Source organism: Danio aesculapii, chromosome 9, assembly GCF_903798145.1.
Source record: "Danio aesculapii chromosome 9, fDanAes4.1, whole genome shotgun sequence".
In the NCBI taxonomy this organism is placed as follows: domain Eukaryota; kingdom Metazoa; phylum Chordata; class Actinopteri; order Cypriniformes; family Danionidae; genus Danio; species Danio aesculapii.
In genome coordinates this window covers 4,926,888-4,945,127 of record NC_079443.1, presented here as the reverse complement: position 1 = coordinate 4,945,127, position 18,240 = coordinate 4,926,888, and the positions used below count along the sequence as shown (strand labels likewise).

Sequence of the window (18,240 nt, the reverse complement as noted above, 5' to 3'; positions counted from 1 at the left end):
GGATTTTTATTGTAAACCCTAAAAGTTACAAAGTTAAATTTTTTTGTTTCCTGCTGTAAGTTTTAAGTTACAATACTCCCAAAAATCATTCTGCATTAATCCTCAGATTTGTTACAACTGTTAAAAAGTTCTGCACAGAAATAGGACAAAATGTCTGCAGATTCTGTATGGCCCTGACTATAAGTTACATTCCAGGTACACGCCAACTAGTTATCATTAAAGTATTAGTAAACTCTGCTGCAAATTGTTTCCACTTCCTTTTCTTCTTCTACTCTTTCTTTTCCTTCCTTTTTTTCTCTCCTTTTCTAATTTTCTATTTTCATCTCTTTCCTTTTTCTACTTATTATTATTATTATCATTATTAATATTATTTGTTCTCTTCCTGAAATCCCAACCCCCCCTCACCTCCTCACTATTACCATCAATATTATTACTTCTACTTTTGTTATCATTATTATTAGTACAGTCTTGACTTGTCCTGTTATCTCCTCATTATCATTATTACAAGTATCTCTACCATTGTCATTATTCAGGTTGCTGTAGTTGTAGTAGTAGTCATAGTAGTAGTAGTAGTGGTGGTTGAAGTTTGGGTTTTTGAAGTAGTAGTTGAAGTAGTATCTGTAGTAGTAGTAGATGTCGTTGGTATAGTGGTATCAGAAGTAGTGGATGTGTAGTAGTAGTAGTAGTCGTAGTCTGTGTAGTGGTATCAGAAGCAGTAGACGTTGTTGATGTAGATGTTGTAGTAGCAGTCATTCCTGTAGTAGTATCAGTAGTAGATGTAGTAGTAGTATCAGTGGTAGTAGTCGTTGTAATAGGTTCAGTAGTAGTACACATTGTAGGAGTAGTAGTGGTTGTGGCTGTAGTAGCAGTAGTAATAGTTGTAGCATTAGAAACTCTCTGTAGTAGTAGTAGTAGTTGGTGTAGTACTTGGGATTTATTTGTATTATTGTAGTGGTTGTTGTTAATGATTATTATTGTTGTCCTTTCTTGCTTGTTTACTGTCATTATTACTATCATTATATCACTAGTATTGTTGTCACTCCTTATATAAGTTACTTGCTTCATTTAGTGATTGTTATTGTTCCTTTTGTATGTACTCTGACCTGTTTACCAAGTAAAAAAAAAAAGTATTAGTAAACTGTCTACTTAAAATCTGCTGGCACCAACAGACATTGAACTGACTATAAGAAACTTTGCAAGAACATGTCAATTTACATTAACCCTGACCTTACAGTCTAGTAACACTCTAGTAACTAGTTGGCATGCAGTTGCAATGTAGCTTAAAATAAATGATTTGACTCCAATAATAATAGTACTAATAAAAATTTGCTAATATTAATATTAACCTTAAGAAAAAGAATCTAGTAGATGCATTGATTCAAGCAGTGTTTAAACTCATCCAATCAATGATTAAATTAAATGGTATTAACAGGTCCACTTTTGAGATCCACTTCAGGTCCACTTTTGGGTACAATACAAAGACATATATGCATTACTTCTTGCCTACGAGTGAGAAATACAGACAAATTAAGCATCTGTACATGAATAAACTCACCCTCTTGGATGAAATTAGGGTTCAGTAACTGCAAAACAGACAAAAAAAAAAAGATTGTTACAAGTTGATACCTTTCAGCAATTCAGACTACAAGAGAGATAAAAAAAGCAAGTGTATCTATCTGCAGAATGCAAGACAGGGGCATAATATGAAGGGGTGTAACTTGTTTTAGAGTTAGAGGCGCAACTTGCAGTTATCGAGATCCCATTGAACTATGCGAGATGTCTCCATGAGATGTTGTTGGCAAGATGGCGGAAATACTTACCAGGGAACATTTTGACAAAAAGTTTCATGAGTTTGCTCCAAATTTATCCACATCCGATTCATCTGATATATTTTTATATTCATTGATTTAGCAACTCCAGCACATGCAACTCACTAAGCCTCTAACGTACTAAAAGTTGCGCCCCCTTCATGTTACACCCCTGTCTTGCAGTCCGCAGACAGACCCTACTAAAAGAAACACGTATTTTTCCCAAAAAAAGAAGGAAAAAGTCAAGCATTTTAGTGTTATTTCAGCATTTGGCCACCAGAGGGCACAATCATTGCATGTAAATATATACTGAATGAATTTGAAATGAATTCCACTTGCACTGTTGTCTGCTAAAATAAGGTATCGAAGACATATGAATAAATAGTACATACTTATGCATTATGTAATCAAAACAACATACATTAAATTGGATTCAAATATATTTGTAGTATTAGTATTACATTATTTAATTATATCAAACACAACTATCTTTTATTTGACTGGCTACATATACACAGACTAATTTTTAAATCAATCAATCTCATTTATATTTTTTTGAATCAAATTAACTTTTGCAGTCATCTCAAGGTACATCTGTCAAACAGACAAAAATTGTTGAGTTACAAATTGTATAACAAAATAAATAGTTAAAACTTGATTAACTTATTAAAATAAAAGTAACAAAGCATTTGTTGTCATGACTATTTGTCATATAATTTTTACACTCTAAAATACAATCTGTTGGAATGGAACGCCTTTTAACACTTGGTCCTGTATGCATAAGACATTTAAAAATGTTCTTAAAACCTCTTACCTGTCACCATCCCTTCTGAGGGACATTTGTCCTTACATTGTCCTTTAAAATAATCTAGATTGTTTAAAACCTTTTAAAGTGTGCATGTATGTATGTATGTATGTATATATATATATATATATATATATATATATATATATATATATATATATATATATATATATATATGTATATATATATATATATATATATATATATATATATATATATATATATATATATATATATATATATATTTGATGATCATGACGTAAAGCGAGAACATTCATTCATTTTCCTTTGACCTAGTCCCCTTATTCATCAGGGCATATCCAACATATCTTTTACACAGCGGATGCCTTTACAGCTGTAACCCAGTACTGGGAAACATCCATACATCATTCACACACACTACGGCCAATTTAGATTTTTTTTTTTTTATCAATTCACCTATAGTGCATGTCTTTGGACTGTGGGGGAAACCGGAGCACCAAGAGGAAACCCATGCGAACAATGGGAGAACATTCAGGATGTAATTTACCACAGCAATCCACATGTAAAATCTTGAAGAATAGCTGGAAACCCATTCACTGAAAGAGTTTGACAACATTCATTCTATATTTGGACATATATTGTTATATTTAACTTTTTAAATATAATTAAAATGCAATAGATTCCTAAATTCTCCATCAAACTCATATCTGTCAATATATAGATATAAAAAAATAAGATATCGGGATACAAGTAGAACATGTTTATATATATTATGTGTATATGTCACATTTGAAAAATACCTAAACGGGATGATGGCAGGATAGAGAGTGGTAAAGTACAAGAGAATGCAGGAAAAACAGGAGAGGTTTGCAGATGATGTCTACTTAATTTTTTTTGAAAAGTATTTTAAAAAAAATAGGTGACGTATCACTCAAACCTTACTTAGAAATAGAAATTAACCCGTAAATAGTCACCAGTAAAGACTGATTTCAACTGGAGGTAACGTTTTTGTTATATTGATTCATATTTCAGTTTAAATGTTTACTTTTTTGGCTTTAGTTTTGAAGTAGGCTTAGAGTAACAGTAAAGAGATAATTTTTTAACTTCAGCAACAGTCTAACAGGTGCCTTCTTTAAAACGAGACCATGCTTACATATGTGTTCAAAGATAAGATATGGCAATAAGTCTCTGATTAAAAAGTGCGACCAACAGTTGAAGGGGTTCAAGAAAACAGTCTTGATCTTTTAATTATTCATTAACAAATGATTCATAGAAGTAAGACTTGTTTAAGAGTAAAAGCTTTTAAAATAATTCTGAGACATATTCGGATTTAGGTGCTGACCCAAGACTTACAAAATGGCCACCCTCAACCACTGATTCAACAAACATGAAGTCATCTCATTACTCATCAAGGGTATGAAATAGCCAGCCTGATCTCATGAGAAAACGTAATTATTTTACGTTTTGTCAGTTTAGCGGCTAATTCGTACAAGTTCAGTCGTACGAAATTGTATGATTTTAAAAAGGAGGCGTGGCACCTAACCCCACCCCTAAACCCAACCGTCATTGGCGGATGAGCAAATCGTACTAAATCGTACGAATTAGATCGTACGAATTCATACGAATTAGCCACTAAATCAAAAAGTTACGAAGACACCCTTCAAATGTTCATGATATACAGTGTAAAAAATGCTGGGTTCCACACAATGCCTTTATGTTGTCCCAACACAATCTCACGGCAATTCGTAACTTTTTTTTTAGTGGCTAATTCGTACGATCTAATTCGTACAATTTCGTACGAATTAGCCACTAAACTGTCAAAACGTAAAATACTTACGTTTTCTCGTGAGATCAGGCTGGTTGTCCTCACACAAATCGGTTAACTTGATACTTTTTACAAATTTAATAATAATAAGAATTGAGTTGATTCAACTCATTTTAAATAAGTAGTCTGATCAAGCAGCAAGCAATATTTTTTGAATGTAGTACATAAAAAAATAAATCACATGTTAGTAACAGATTACATCTTGTTGCTTTATTATCACTAATTTAATAAATACCATGTGATCACATACAGTATGTAAACAAGCTAATGCTGTTATTTTATAGGTCTACATTAGTCATGATAAGGTTTGATAGATTGATGAATGGATGGTAATGCATTGAGATCAGTATCTCTACCTCCATACTAGTTTTGGGGTCTAGATCATCCTCGCATTCAGACTCATCAGAGCTGCGGGACTCCTGTGGTTTGGGTTGAGAGAGAAAACAGTTAAACACTCACAGTACAGGAATACATAAGGGTGGAATTTCCACAAGGAAAATATTGTCAGAAATGCGGCTAATTCATACATATTCAAATGATGTTGTTTGTACAAATAGATACAACCTTTATTTTAAATGTACAATTTGAGCTATTAACAAATCATTAACTAAAACCTTTAGCTCAATAGACTACTAATTAGCTTCTTATAGTAGTAGTTGGGTTTAGGTATTGCGTAGGATTAGGGATGTGAAATAATATTCGTTACTTAAAGTGTTACAGATTTTTTTAAGGAGCCGTGCCCTACTAAAACCCCACCCCTAAACCTACCTCTCATTAGTGGATGAGCAAATATTGCTAAAATGCACGAATGAGATCATTCGAATGCATATGAATTAGCCACTAAATCAAACACTTACCAATTGTTGCGAGATTGCATTAGTCTTAAAGAATGCCAAGGCAAAAAGGCAGGGATATTAATGCCATTAATCCCAAAAACAAAACATCTACTGTAAAACTGGACAAACAGAACATCGTACATATACAATATACAATTCCAATACATATACAATTTTGCTTTAAAGTGAACTGTTTTCTTTTTCACAATGAATCTTATCAAGATGCTGCTTCTGACCCCACTAAAAAGCTAAAGCGTGGGATGGTGCACATCTATTGGTTATGAAAATAAAACTGACCCTAAAGTATGTTGTATACTTCTGCGTCAAGCATTTGCATATGGTCTGGCGCAGCCTACGTGTGGTTGCAAAGACCTCGCCATGGCTGACGCGGATGCTGACCTCTCAAAAAATGTAACTACTCGTCACAACGTCGCGTAGCACAAACTCTGTGATTGGTTGGCTTGGTAGCTGTGCCGAGTATGGGCGGTGCCGAGAGCTGTGAGCCCGATGGAGCGAGTATTTACAAGTTTCAAATTCTGTGAAGGAGCTCCATATGTTTTGTGTTTACCTTATGATTGAAGTTGTTGCGTGTCCACCAGTTATCACCTCTGAATGAGCGAGTTTTATCTACTTATACATTAAGGTAGCGTTCAGAAAAAGCAAAACACCAGCGAAGAAACTCAATACAGAGGAACATACCATAACCTACTGCCAGCTAGCACTTTGGAAGTGTTATTGCAGAGCAACATAAACAGCACGCAGAAGTATAAATGCCTGGCTACGCACAAGACATGCGCCGTGGAACACTTTAAACAAAATAGAACAAACGCATGAAAAGAAAACTGTCTATATTATGCTGTTACTACAATAAAAAACACAAGAGGGATGAGTATTTTCAGTCTCAATTTCCACAATGGTGGAAATTAACACACACACACACATCCTCCACACCCCCCTACTCACTTTCACTTTGACCTTGCTGCTGAGAATTTCCTTTGGCTTACGCAGTCCATTCTCAACTTTAAAGTCACTTTTGAGGGGCGCGCTGTCCTTTTCTGCGCGCTTACGAGCACGAAGTGTGTTCCACGAAAGAGATTTCCTGTTGTGTCAAAATATCAAGTTGTCAAACCCGCATGCAGTGGTGCAAATGCAAATCTAAGAGTGAGGAAAAAGCATATTAACGTGCTAAAGGGGGAAATTAATTTGCCAGGGAAATAGGGAGGTCAACAAAACCCAAAACCAAACCAAAACAAAAAACCACATTTAATTACATATTTTGAACAAAATGATTTACATAGAAAGGGAAAAATGGGAAGAATTATATATGTACATATTTTCATTAAACTAAAAAAGTATAAAAAGATAAAAAGCACAAATATCTTTAACTAAATAGTAATAACCAAGTGTCATGAGTACCAACTCAGCATTTTGAAGGCATTTTTAATACTTAAAATTGGTATTTTGTATATTATTTCACATATTAACTATATTTTTGATCAAATAAGCGCAGTCTGAAATGCATGAGACCTCTCTTATTTTCATGAACATAACAAATCATATAAAGTTCAAATATCGAAATGCTGTATGTATATAAATCTACATACAGCATTTACTATCAAACTATCAAATATATTTAATATCTATAACTAAATAATAATAACCAAGTGTCATGAGTACCAACTCAGCATTTTGAAGGCATTTTTAATACTTAAAATTGGTATTTTGTATAATATTATTTCACATATTAACTATATTTTTGATAGTTTGATAGTAATAAATATCTATAACTAAATAATAATAACCAAGTGTTATGAGTACCAACTCAGCATTTTGAAGGCATTTTTAATACTTAAAATTGGTATTTTGTATAATATTATTTCACATATTAACTATATTTTTGATAGTAATAAATATCTTTAACTAAATAATAATAACCAAGTGTCATAAGTGCCAACTCAACATTTTGAAGGCATTTTTAATACTGAAAATCAGTATTTTGTATATTATTTCACATATTAACTATATTTTTGATCAAATAAGCGCAGTCTGAAATGCATGAGACCTCTCTTATTTTCATTAACACGACAAATCATATAAAGTTCAAATATCGAAATGCTGTATGTAAATAAATCTACATACAGCATTTACTATCAAACTATCAAATATCTTTAATATCTATAACTAAATAATAATAACCAAGTGTCATGAGTACCAACTCAGCATTTTGAAGGCATTTTTAATACTTAAAATTGGTATTTTGTATATTATTTCACATAACTATATTTTTGATAGTAATAAATATCTTTAACTAAATAATAATAACCAAGTGTCATGAGTGCCAACTCAGCATTTTGAAGGCATTTTTAAGGCTTAAAATTGGTATTTTGTATAATATTATTTCACATATTAACTATATTTTTGATAGTTTGATAGTAATAAATATCTTTAACTAAATAATAATAACCAAGTGTCATGAGTGCCAACTCAGCATTTTGAAGGCATTTTTAAGGCTTAAAATTGGTATTTTGTATAATATTATTTCACATATTAACTATATTTTTGATAGTTTGATAGTAATAAATATCTTTAACTAAATAATAATAACCAAGTGTCATGAGTGCCAACTCAGCATTTTTAAGGCATTTTTAATACTGAAAATCGGTATTTTGTATATTATTTCACATATTAACTATATTTTTGATCAAATAAGCACAGTCTGAAATGCATGAGACCTCTCTTATTTTCATGAACATAACAAATCATATAAAGTTCAAATATCGAAATGCTGTATGTATATAAATCTACATACAGCATTTACTATCAAACTATCAAATATCTTTAATATCTATAACTAAATAATAATAACCAAGTGTCATGAGTACCAACTCAGCATTTTGAAGGCATTTTAATACTTAAAATTGGTATTTTGTATAATATTATTTCACATATTAACTATATTTTTGATCAAATAAGCGCAGTCTGAAATGCATGAGACCTCTCTTATTTTCATTACAGTGAAAAATCATATAAAGTTCAAATATCGAAATGCTGTATGTATATAAATCCTTACACCAAGGTGGACACGCGGTTTGTGTGAGAATGGCAGTCCTTCATATCTTTCATCAAATACTGCTTCACACACAAACCTTTACTGTCAAGGACAAAAGAGGTTAGTACAACACAAAAGAAATGTACTCTATACTACATTACTAAATAAAAACACAACCTAAAAGAAATCAAAAATAAGGTGCACTGCACTTTTACAATATGAAAGCAATGAGGGATTTCTTATAATATTAAGTATAGCTTACTATGTCGTAGGGTTGTCATGCTACTGAAATTCGGTACCATTAGATACTGAAATTTTTAAAAACGTCCATTTCCCGATAACATTTGAGCACTTTTGAGTGAGTTTTTAAACACTGCTGATTTGCCATTGTGTTCACGTGGTCAACAGAAATGACCAACACAATCTCACGGCAATTCGTAACTTTTTGATTTAGTGGCTAATTCGTACGAATTCGTACGATCTAATTCATACAATTTAGTACGATTTGCTCATCCGCCAATGATGGTTGGGTTTAGGGGTGGGCTTAGGTGCCACGCCTCCTTTTTAAAATCGTACAATTTCGTACGACTGAAATCGTACGAATTAGCCACTAAACTGACAAAACGTAAAATACTTACGTTTTCTCATGAGATCAGGCTGGAAATGACTGTGATTGGCCGTGAAGGTCATTAGTTTACCAAACTCACTGCTGTTCACACTGGAGAATTTCAGAGTCATTGCTGATTTGTCTATGAGCTGACATACAAGCGATCTGCTGATAAATCGTGGCTTTAAAACGCTCCAGTGTCTCTGTCTCTGTGGTTACACTTAGGGTACTTTCACACTGTGCTTGCTCTGGCTCAGTCCCGCTTGTCACCAAAGCACAGTACGTGATACACACACACACACACACACACACACACACACACACACACACACACACACGAATGGAAGTTTTAAAAATTATAGTTTGTTGTACAGTTGGCAGTTCACTTCCGTTATTTGGTATGATTGCATTCATACCAAGCAGCAACCTCCTGCTCTCCCTCGTGAAGCAAATACAGAAGTAACTGAAACTGCAATTTATCAAAATTTCACTAGTTCTGGCTCCATATAGAGCAAATTTCGTACAATTTGAGCACACTTAGGGCCAACTTTACAGGAGAAAAAAAAGGTGTTTACAGCCTGGAACAAAGAAAGATTTTGCTTCATATAGCTAATATTACCCTTCATGACAACTGTGAGGGGGTGAATTTTTTATAACTCATCCGTTTCCTTTATATTAGGTTATATTAAGTCTGCATAATTAAGGGCGTGGCCACTAGAGTGACAGCTAGGTCTTGCTGGTCGCAGTCACATCATCTCAGCTGATAAGTTGCTGAACTCAGCATATACATCGTATTTTTGCCATGCTTTATGTGGCTTTACACAGTCAGTCACCTTTTGTAAATATTTCTTACAATTATCAGATGATATGGCATGCTGCGTGCACTTAATTGTGCTCACAAACCATTCACGCGGCCTCCGTTTCTCGGGTGAGTGAAATTATACACTTATATACCATCTCTATACATGTATTTGTTTTATTTAAGATCATTCGTCATTTATAATGTTCTTTAGAGCTGTAATGCACTTCATAATCTGACAGATTGATTAGCTGAAGGTTCTAAAACAGTCATTTGAAATGTTGTCATACAGTGTTATGCCTGGATTTCATAAATAGCCTTGGATTTACTAACACAGACTATATTTGAAGTGTTTGGAAGTAATTCGGGTTTTCCTACTGTAGAAAAACACCATAAGGCAAATGCTTAGTGGCTCAATGTATTACAACAGTGTTTTTAAAAGTCTAAACACTTTATTTATATAGTATACAACCAAGCACATGTGGTCAGAACACAATCGAGTCGCAGGTAATGAAGTATTAAGCGTTTCTCCCATAGGAAAGCCCGTCTAAGCAAAATGCTGGCAGGTGTCTGTAGATCTGCTCATGCTCCGCCTCTTTGCCCTTGTTTGGTATCCCCCGGTTGGTGCGATGCCACATGAACAAAATGGTGACAGTTGGCCACGCCTACTGGTAGCTTCTTTTGGGTTCTTCAGAAACCTATGGGTGACGTCACGGATACTACGTCCGTATCTTTTACAATCCATACCTGAGTTTCCCTGAACCGTACTCCCAGACCACCTCTTTCAGGCAGACTCAGGTACGGTTCATAGGGGCGCACCCAAGTTCAGAAGACACATTCCCACTAGCTAAACATACCGTACTCTGACGTCAAACAAACCGGGGTGCGGACCTAAAGTGCTAGTGTGAAAGCACCCTCAGTAAACAGCAGTGAGTTCAGTGAACTGATGACCATCACGGCCAATCACAGTCGTTTCTGTTGAGCACATGAACACAATGGCAAAACAGCGCTGTTTAAGAGCGCGGTCAAATGTTAGCAGGAAAGGGACGTTTTTAAATTTTCAGTATTGATTGGTAACAAATTCCAGTATCGTGACAACCCTACTATGTTGTCACTTTTTTAGTATCAATTTTCTTGGTGGACATAATAAAACAAAAATAAAACAGTCTGTCAAAATAAATCGTTAAGTCATGCGCATGTCAAAAATTTATTTTACATATTTAATATACAATTAAAATCATTAGTTACACTACAACATTGCAACTGTAGTTCTATTGCACAAACCTGACTTCATTAATTAAGGTTCACTTAAATAGTGCAAAAAGGCTCTTTACAGGAATGTGCTACAAACAATAAAGAAACCAACAGTATTTACAATAAACTGCCAAAAATGTGATCCTGTAGAACAAAAAATCTGTACAAAAATACAATTAAAACACAAACTCAAATTATATATAAAAAATTGCCATAGACAACAGTATATGTCCTCCTCCAGGAGAAACAGGCCAAATCATTCAAAAGGCCTTGCTTGCTTTCTTTTCTTTTTTTTCTTAGTTTCACACACACACACATACTCACACACGGACAAACAAAACAATAATCATGTCAACAAAAACAAAGAAACAATAAAAACTGGGTGTTAGGAACTGAAATAAGAGTCCAGACATTTCCATTTCCACACTGATGTAAGATTCTTCACAAATCCTCATTCTACAAAACGATGCGTCTTTGAAAAATGTTTTGTATGTTCATTCTTTAACGTTTAACTTAAAAAAAAAACTCATGAAGAAAATCAAAACCTCCCGTGCAAAAAGCTCCAAAACATCCAGGTTAGTTCCAACAGAATGGGGTGGGGGTGCTCAAAATGAAGGGGGCGGGGGAGGGGTGCAGTCTTAAACAATCCAATCAGAGCTCCGGTTAGTGTTGATTGACACTTACTTGATGCTTGAGTCTGCAGTAGTGTCTACGAGAGGTTTTGTGAGGGGGCCTAGGATGTGTCCTGGCACCCAGCCCTCTGCAGGTGGAGATTGGCTATTTGCGGGTCGGTACACCAGGTACATGTTCTGCTGGTTAGTGGCCAGTACCTGCACTGCCTCACCCTGTGAGACACAGATCTCGTTCTCTTTCAGTGCAGTATAATCTTGAGTCACCATCAAGGAGGACGATGTACCGTTACAGCCCACGCCTTCAAACTGCTGGAGAAATCACACACACGCCGCATACAACACACAAAACACAAAATAAATAATAATTATAATATGGTAAAACACAATTCCACAGCAAAATTCAGTGGTCAACAATAGTAGTTAGCAAGGATGACTAGGATATGGAGTAGTTTATAGTATTCGCCTTGGTTTTAAAATATGTACAGTTGTCAGAAGTCAGAATTATTAGCCCTCCTGAATTATTAGCCACCTGTATATTTCTGTTCTAAACATAATAGTTTAAATGACTCATTTCTAATAACTGATTTCTTGTATATTTGCCACGATGACTTTTCGATATTTTTCAAAATACTAGTATTTAGCTGAAAGTGATATTTAAAGGCTTAACTAGGTTAATTAGGCAAGTTAAGGTAATTAGACAAATCTTTGAATAACAGTAGTTTGTTCTGTAGACAATCTAAAAAAAATAGCTTACGGGGCTAATAATTCATTCATTTTCTTGTCGGCTTAGTCCCTTTATTAATCTGGGGTCGCCACAGCGGAATTAACCGCCAACTTATCCAGCATTTGCTTTACACAGTGGATGCCCTTCCAGCTGCCACATCCACACACACTCATTCACACTCATACACTAGGGCCAATCTAGCCTACCCAATCGACCTGTACCGCATGTCTTTGGACTGTGGGGGAAACCGGAGCACCCGGAGGAAACCCTCGCGAACGCAGGGAGAACATGCAAACTCCACACAGAAACGCCAACAGACCCAGCCTAGGCTCGAACCAGCGATCTTCTTGCTGTGAGGCGACAGCACTACCTACTGTGCCACTGTATGCCCTGGGGCTAATAATATTAATATATAATAATAATGTAATAATCTCTCGAGTCCTCGGTTTGAGTAATTCGTTAATCTCGTGTAAGACAGAAGCCAATCATATGCATTTAGAGCTGGCAAAAGATTTGATCCATTCATTTCTCGAGTCCTCTGTTTTGAGACATGTCTTTACATGCTGTCACATGATGAACGAACGACTCAATAACCAGAAGACTCAGAATGTAAACTAATCATGGCTCCTTTCGGCTCAGACTGTGTACATTGGTTAAGATTATATGTGACTGTCAGTGTCACGAGAACGAACCACTCAAATTTGATATGAAGAGACAAAAATACCATCAAAGACCAGGTAAACAATGAATGATCATTTTCTTTCTTATAGCATTCTAGTTATGACCTGTTTGTATTGTATTCAACCTTTGGGCTAGTTGTAGATGTGTTTGGAAGCAACTCGTAACATTTTAATAATATTTTGTCAAATTGAACGAAATGACTCGAAAAATGATTCATTCACCTCGATGAACGAGACTCAAAGGTCCGAGTCAATAAAATGATCCGAACTTCCCATCACTATTACTCAGGCGTGACATGTTTTAGCTGTTTTGGTCCCTTTAGGAACTTTGCCTTGTAAAAGAAAACATTTAGATATTTAGTAACATTTTTGATCCCTGTTTTGGAACAAAACAATCGATCGGTCTGTTATTTTTCCTGGTAATTCAACAGACACCAAATTAATTACTCCACTATAGAAAAAGAAGCACTTGCCTTACTATTCGCATTACCATACTTTGAAGTTTACCTTGGTTCCAGTTCTTTTACAATCTTTGTTTACACCGATCACAATCCGTTAGTTTGTCTCTCCCGTATGTACAATCAAAATAAACACCTCATGCGCTGGGCTTTAATTGTACAGAATTACAACCTGGAAATTTGTCACAAGATGGGCACCGACAATATAGTGGCCGATGCTCTTACCAAGTGTGTGTAGTTGCTGGTAATTAAACCACATGGTTTGTTTTGCGAGGTTTTTTTTTTTCAATTTCACAATTTTTTTTTTTAAACAAACAATATTATATTTTTGTTCTTATGGGTGGGAGTGTTACATATTTGTGCTCTGTTTGTGTTTTCTCTCTCTCGCTCTGTTCTCCCATATCTGCTTTCATTATTCACAGGTTCCGTTCATTGGTCTATTCAGCTGTCAGTCATTTTCTCCCCGGTTACGTCATTCTTACGTCACATCCAATAAGCAAAGACTACCCATCATAAAAGCGCGCGCCAGACCACTCACCAGCCCCTCTTTTTTCCCTTCCTTCTCTTGTTTTCTTGTTCCGCTTGTTTGTGTTTATTGCATTGCGTTACGAAAGAACCCATATAACTGTGTATTTTGTTGTTGCCAGTTTTGTGTGCACATTATCCGTCCGTTATTCGTATATCATTCCATTTTTCCGTTTTCATTGTTTACGAGGCTTGGACGAAGCGGACAGGTAAGAAGGTCACGTGACATACATTTTGCAACACTTAGGACTACTCTTCTGTATAGTACATTAGGTCAGGGGCGAGCACCACCCCTTGTACTTTTGGATAGATAGATAGAGTAGACAGTCAGGACTCTGAAGACTCTTCGTGTGTTAATTATATTTGTTTTCACATAGTTAGTTAGCTAGATGCTTCTGGGAAGTTAGATTTAGTTTGGGTTTTGTTCTTTTCGTTTCTTTAGCGCCGCCCATGTCCCTTCTGCCAGCTCTCCTGTTTTTCCCAGTCTTTGTATTTGTCTCAGTGTTGTAAATATTGTAAATAGTATATTTTTGCCTTTCACTTTTGGGAAATATTAATAATATCACAATTTTGGTATTATTTTGGTTGTCTTTTGCACTTATTCACAGTTTGTATAAATATATTTTAATTACACCTAAATGTCAAACCCCACCATCCCCCAGACTAACATCGGGGGTTTGTAACATACATCTATTCACCTTACAGCGAGTTTCAGCACAAACAAACATTTTCTCAAATTATCTATTTATGGTAAACAGAAGTACTGTGTTCTCACCCTGCGGTATCTTTCGTGGCATGGACCACCATTGGAGGTAGATAGCTTTAGCGGGGTGGAGCTCCGTCCAGACAGAGAGGGTTTCTCTGCTCCGAGTGAAACCGTGGAGCAGGGCCTGCTATTAGACTGACCCATCCGCCCAGAAGAGTTCCGGGTCAGAGATTGAGAGCCACTACGCTCCTTCTGATACTCAATGGGAGACTGCAGAGCTGTTGATACATGCACCAAATAATTTTAATGGCTCAGCAAAAACGAGAGTTTATTCAAATGTACAAGATTGATGTGATGTTTTACCTGACAAGAAGTTGCTCTGTAAATCTAGTAGTTGGGTGATATGCTGAACCCAGACTTGTTTAATGTCCGTGTTTGCTGCTTGAAGGGTAAAACGTTCTGCTGACCCACGACACGACAACACAAACTTGCATGGATCATTTTCAACATGCTCTTCCAAGTCAAGGAAGCTCACCTGCGCAAAAATACAAGTCACACATGACTTCAGCTGTCTTGTAACCAGCATTGGCTATGTCTCCATCCATCTATTTTTTAAATTTTTTATTTAAAGAGTTGGGCTGACCGATTAATCGATTTCCATGCACATATTGAGTAAAGCAAGCTGTAGTAAATGCCCAGCACTTGAGTTAGATGGAGCAACATTTACTACACTAAATCAAAAGTATCCTGAAGTGAAATCAAGGTAATCATTCTGCGATTATGACAGCTGTTAGCACCGTTTCTACGATTTTGTGTAGGAAATGCTGCATGTGAAAATACCACATTTAATAATGTTTTTACGCTCAACTCACTTCATAACTATTGGCAAGTGTTTGAAATGTGTCTGAATATTAGTCTCGCTGAATCAATGAACAAATATCCAATTGTTAATTTAAGTTAAATACTATTTATTCTACAACGCTAATGGCATTTCCTGAGTTTCTTCTTCATGAGTGTTTGGAGTTTCTGCACAAGAGCGCCCTCTAGCCTTCGGAGGAGATGTACTGCTGATCACACAACCATGCTTCATTGACAAGATGTGCATGACAATCGATTGATCATATAGCCAATCGTAATTGTTGTTTAATTTCGATTAATTTTCAAGCCCTTTAAAATACGATGCAAATTCAACACTTTTCACAGCTTTTTTCTACAAAAAACATTAATAAAATACAGATTTATATGCCTGTTTCCTGTCAAAATCATATAAGCAACCCTGTTAATCTCCAGGGTGGCATAATAAAAATAATAATAATAATAATAATAAATAAAAAGTTGATGTACAAACAGTCTAATCATACAAAAAATACTGCGAGATACTATTCTGCTGATGAAACTTGTGTTACATGCAGTATAAGCTTAGCGTATAGATAAAAACCAGTGTATTTTGGGCTTAATACACTCTATTATAGAATAAAGTCTATATTTAACAGTGGTTCATTTACCTTTATGCTCTTCTTAAACTGGTACCCTGGAGTGGAAGAGCCTTTGCGTAACAGCTCGCTGAAGATGACAATTTGTTCGAACAGGAAAACCCTGCGCTCTTTACTGCGGGACAGAACGCCAGAGTCCTGCTCGGTCACAAAGAACGTCTCCTGCTGCAAGAGCTTTCCTTGACTCGTCAACTTCCCCTGAAGTACACAGACATACAAACTCAACATTCTGAGTCATGATGTCTCAAAGTACTCACTAACTACAGGCTATTGAAGAGAACATTAACATGTCAATGATTCTGAAGGAAGCTAAAATTTTGGGGTTAAAATGTTAAAATTTCACACAATGTAAGTGTTGCCATCAGTGTTGGGTAAGTTACTTCAAAAAAGTAATTAATTGCTAATTACATCATTAAAATTGTATTTAAATTGCATTTTTAATTACTCTTTTAGTTACTCAATAAGTAATTAAATTAATTTACTCAACTTAAAATTCAGAGGCGACATGGTGGCTCAGTGGTTAGCACTGTTGCCTTACAGCAAAAAGGTTGCTGGTTCAAGTGCCGGCTAGGCCAGATGGCGTTTCAGTGTAGAGTTTGCATGTTCTCTCCGTGTTCACGTGGGTTTCCTCCAGGTGCTCTGGTTTCCCCAACAGTCCAAAGACATGCGCTATAGGTGAATAGAATAAACTGAATTGCCCGTAGTGTACGTGAATGAGTGTGTATGGATGTTTTCCAGTACTGGGTTGCAGCTGGAAGAACATCCGCTGTGTAAAACATGCTGGATAAGTTGGCAGAACTTATAATTCAATGAATAAATGCATTACATATAAATCTCAAAGCCGCATAGACAATAGAAAATAAACTCTTAATTCATTAAATGTGAGCCAAACTGGAGCTTTTTAGCTTTATTAAAAAAATCTAACACTTTAAGAATGATAAAAAATATATGTATTAAAACACAAAACATTTCAAAGCAATGACACAATATTTCATAGATACCATGCATTGACATGAATTTGACTCTCTGTGCAGTTTCTCAAGCATGTTAAGTCTACTTGATAAATTAATTACTCCGCTTCTCTTAATTGATTGATCCAGAACTGTTGAATTTATTAACAGTATTTACTTTACAATATAAATACATTATAAATAATTAAATGACCTGAAACGACTGTAATTAAATCACCTGAAAATGAAAAGTAACCCCTTACTTTACTTTTTCTGTGGAAAAGTAATCTAATTACAGTAACTAGTTACTTTGTAACTAATTACACCCGACACTGGTTGCGATAGTTAGTTTACCCTCATGTTTATTCCAACCCACAAGAGATTGATTAATGGTCTAAACAAAAAAATAAACTGATTTTAAATGAAACCCAGGAGATTTCGGTTCCTCCAAGGAAAACATTGATGCTACAAAACATACGCCAAAAAATCATAACGTACCTAGTCTGAATCAATATGTACACACAAAGGACATTTATTATGGAAAATATCTCCTTAAATTGCCTGTTATGCAAGAACAAACCTCATTGCTTTTAGTTAAATCTCAAATGCGCTGGTGTGCTAAGGGCAAGCATAATTTAGGGAATAATTTTAAGGTCAAAATAACTAACCCTACTGTGAAATTTAATATTTTTTTAAATATTTTTCAACTACACTTTAACAGTTTTAAACATAATAGTTCTAAAAACAAATTTCTATTAACTCTAATGAACTTTCTTTTGACTTTGCCATGAAGAGTACGTAATATTTAGACTAAAGTAATATTGATATATGTTATTAACACTATTAATAGTATCATTATTAGTAGTAATACTCATATCTAAAGGGCAACTTAAAGGCTTAACTAAGATAATTATTCTAAAAGGGCAAGTTAAGAACGTCATTGGACAACAGTGGTTTGTTCTGCAGCCAATCGAACAAAAATATATGGTCCCACTTTATTTTAAGTGCCTTTAACTAATATGTACTTACACCGAAAGAAATAATTGGTTACAATGTACTAATTGTGTAAATACACGTATTTACTCTGTACTTATGCTTGATTAAATA

General features: G+C 35.1%; 1 protein-coding gene across 1 annotated transcript in view; it reads right to left on the bottom strand.

The window, feature by feature from the left end:
- Positions 1–18,240, bottom strand: part of kalrna (kalirin RhoGEF kinase a) — a 258,602-nt gene that overhangs the window by 14,957 nt on the left and 225,405 nt on the right. The window contains 7 exon segments of the mRNA XM_056464813.1: positions 1,556–1,583; positions 4,777–4,839; positions 6,220–6,355; positions 11,650–11,906; positions 14,760–14,968; positions 15,054–15,225; positions 16,196–16,381. Of these exon segments, the coding sequence (XP_056320788.1) occupies positions 1,556–1,583; positions 4,777–4,839; positions 6,220–6,355; positions 11,650–11,906; positions 14,760–14,968; positions 15,054–15,225; positions 16,196–16,381 (1,051 nt within the window).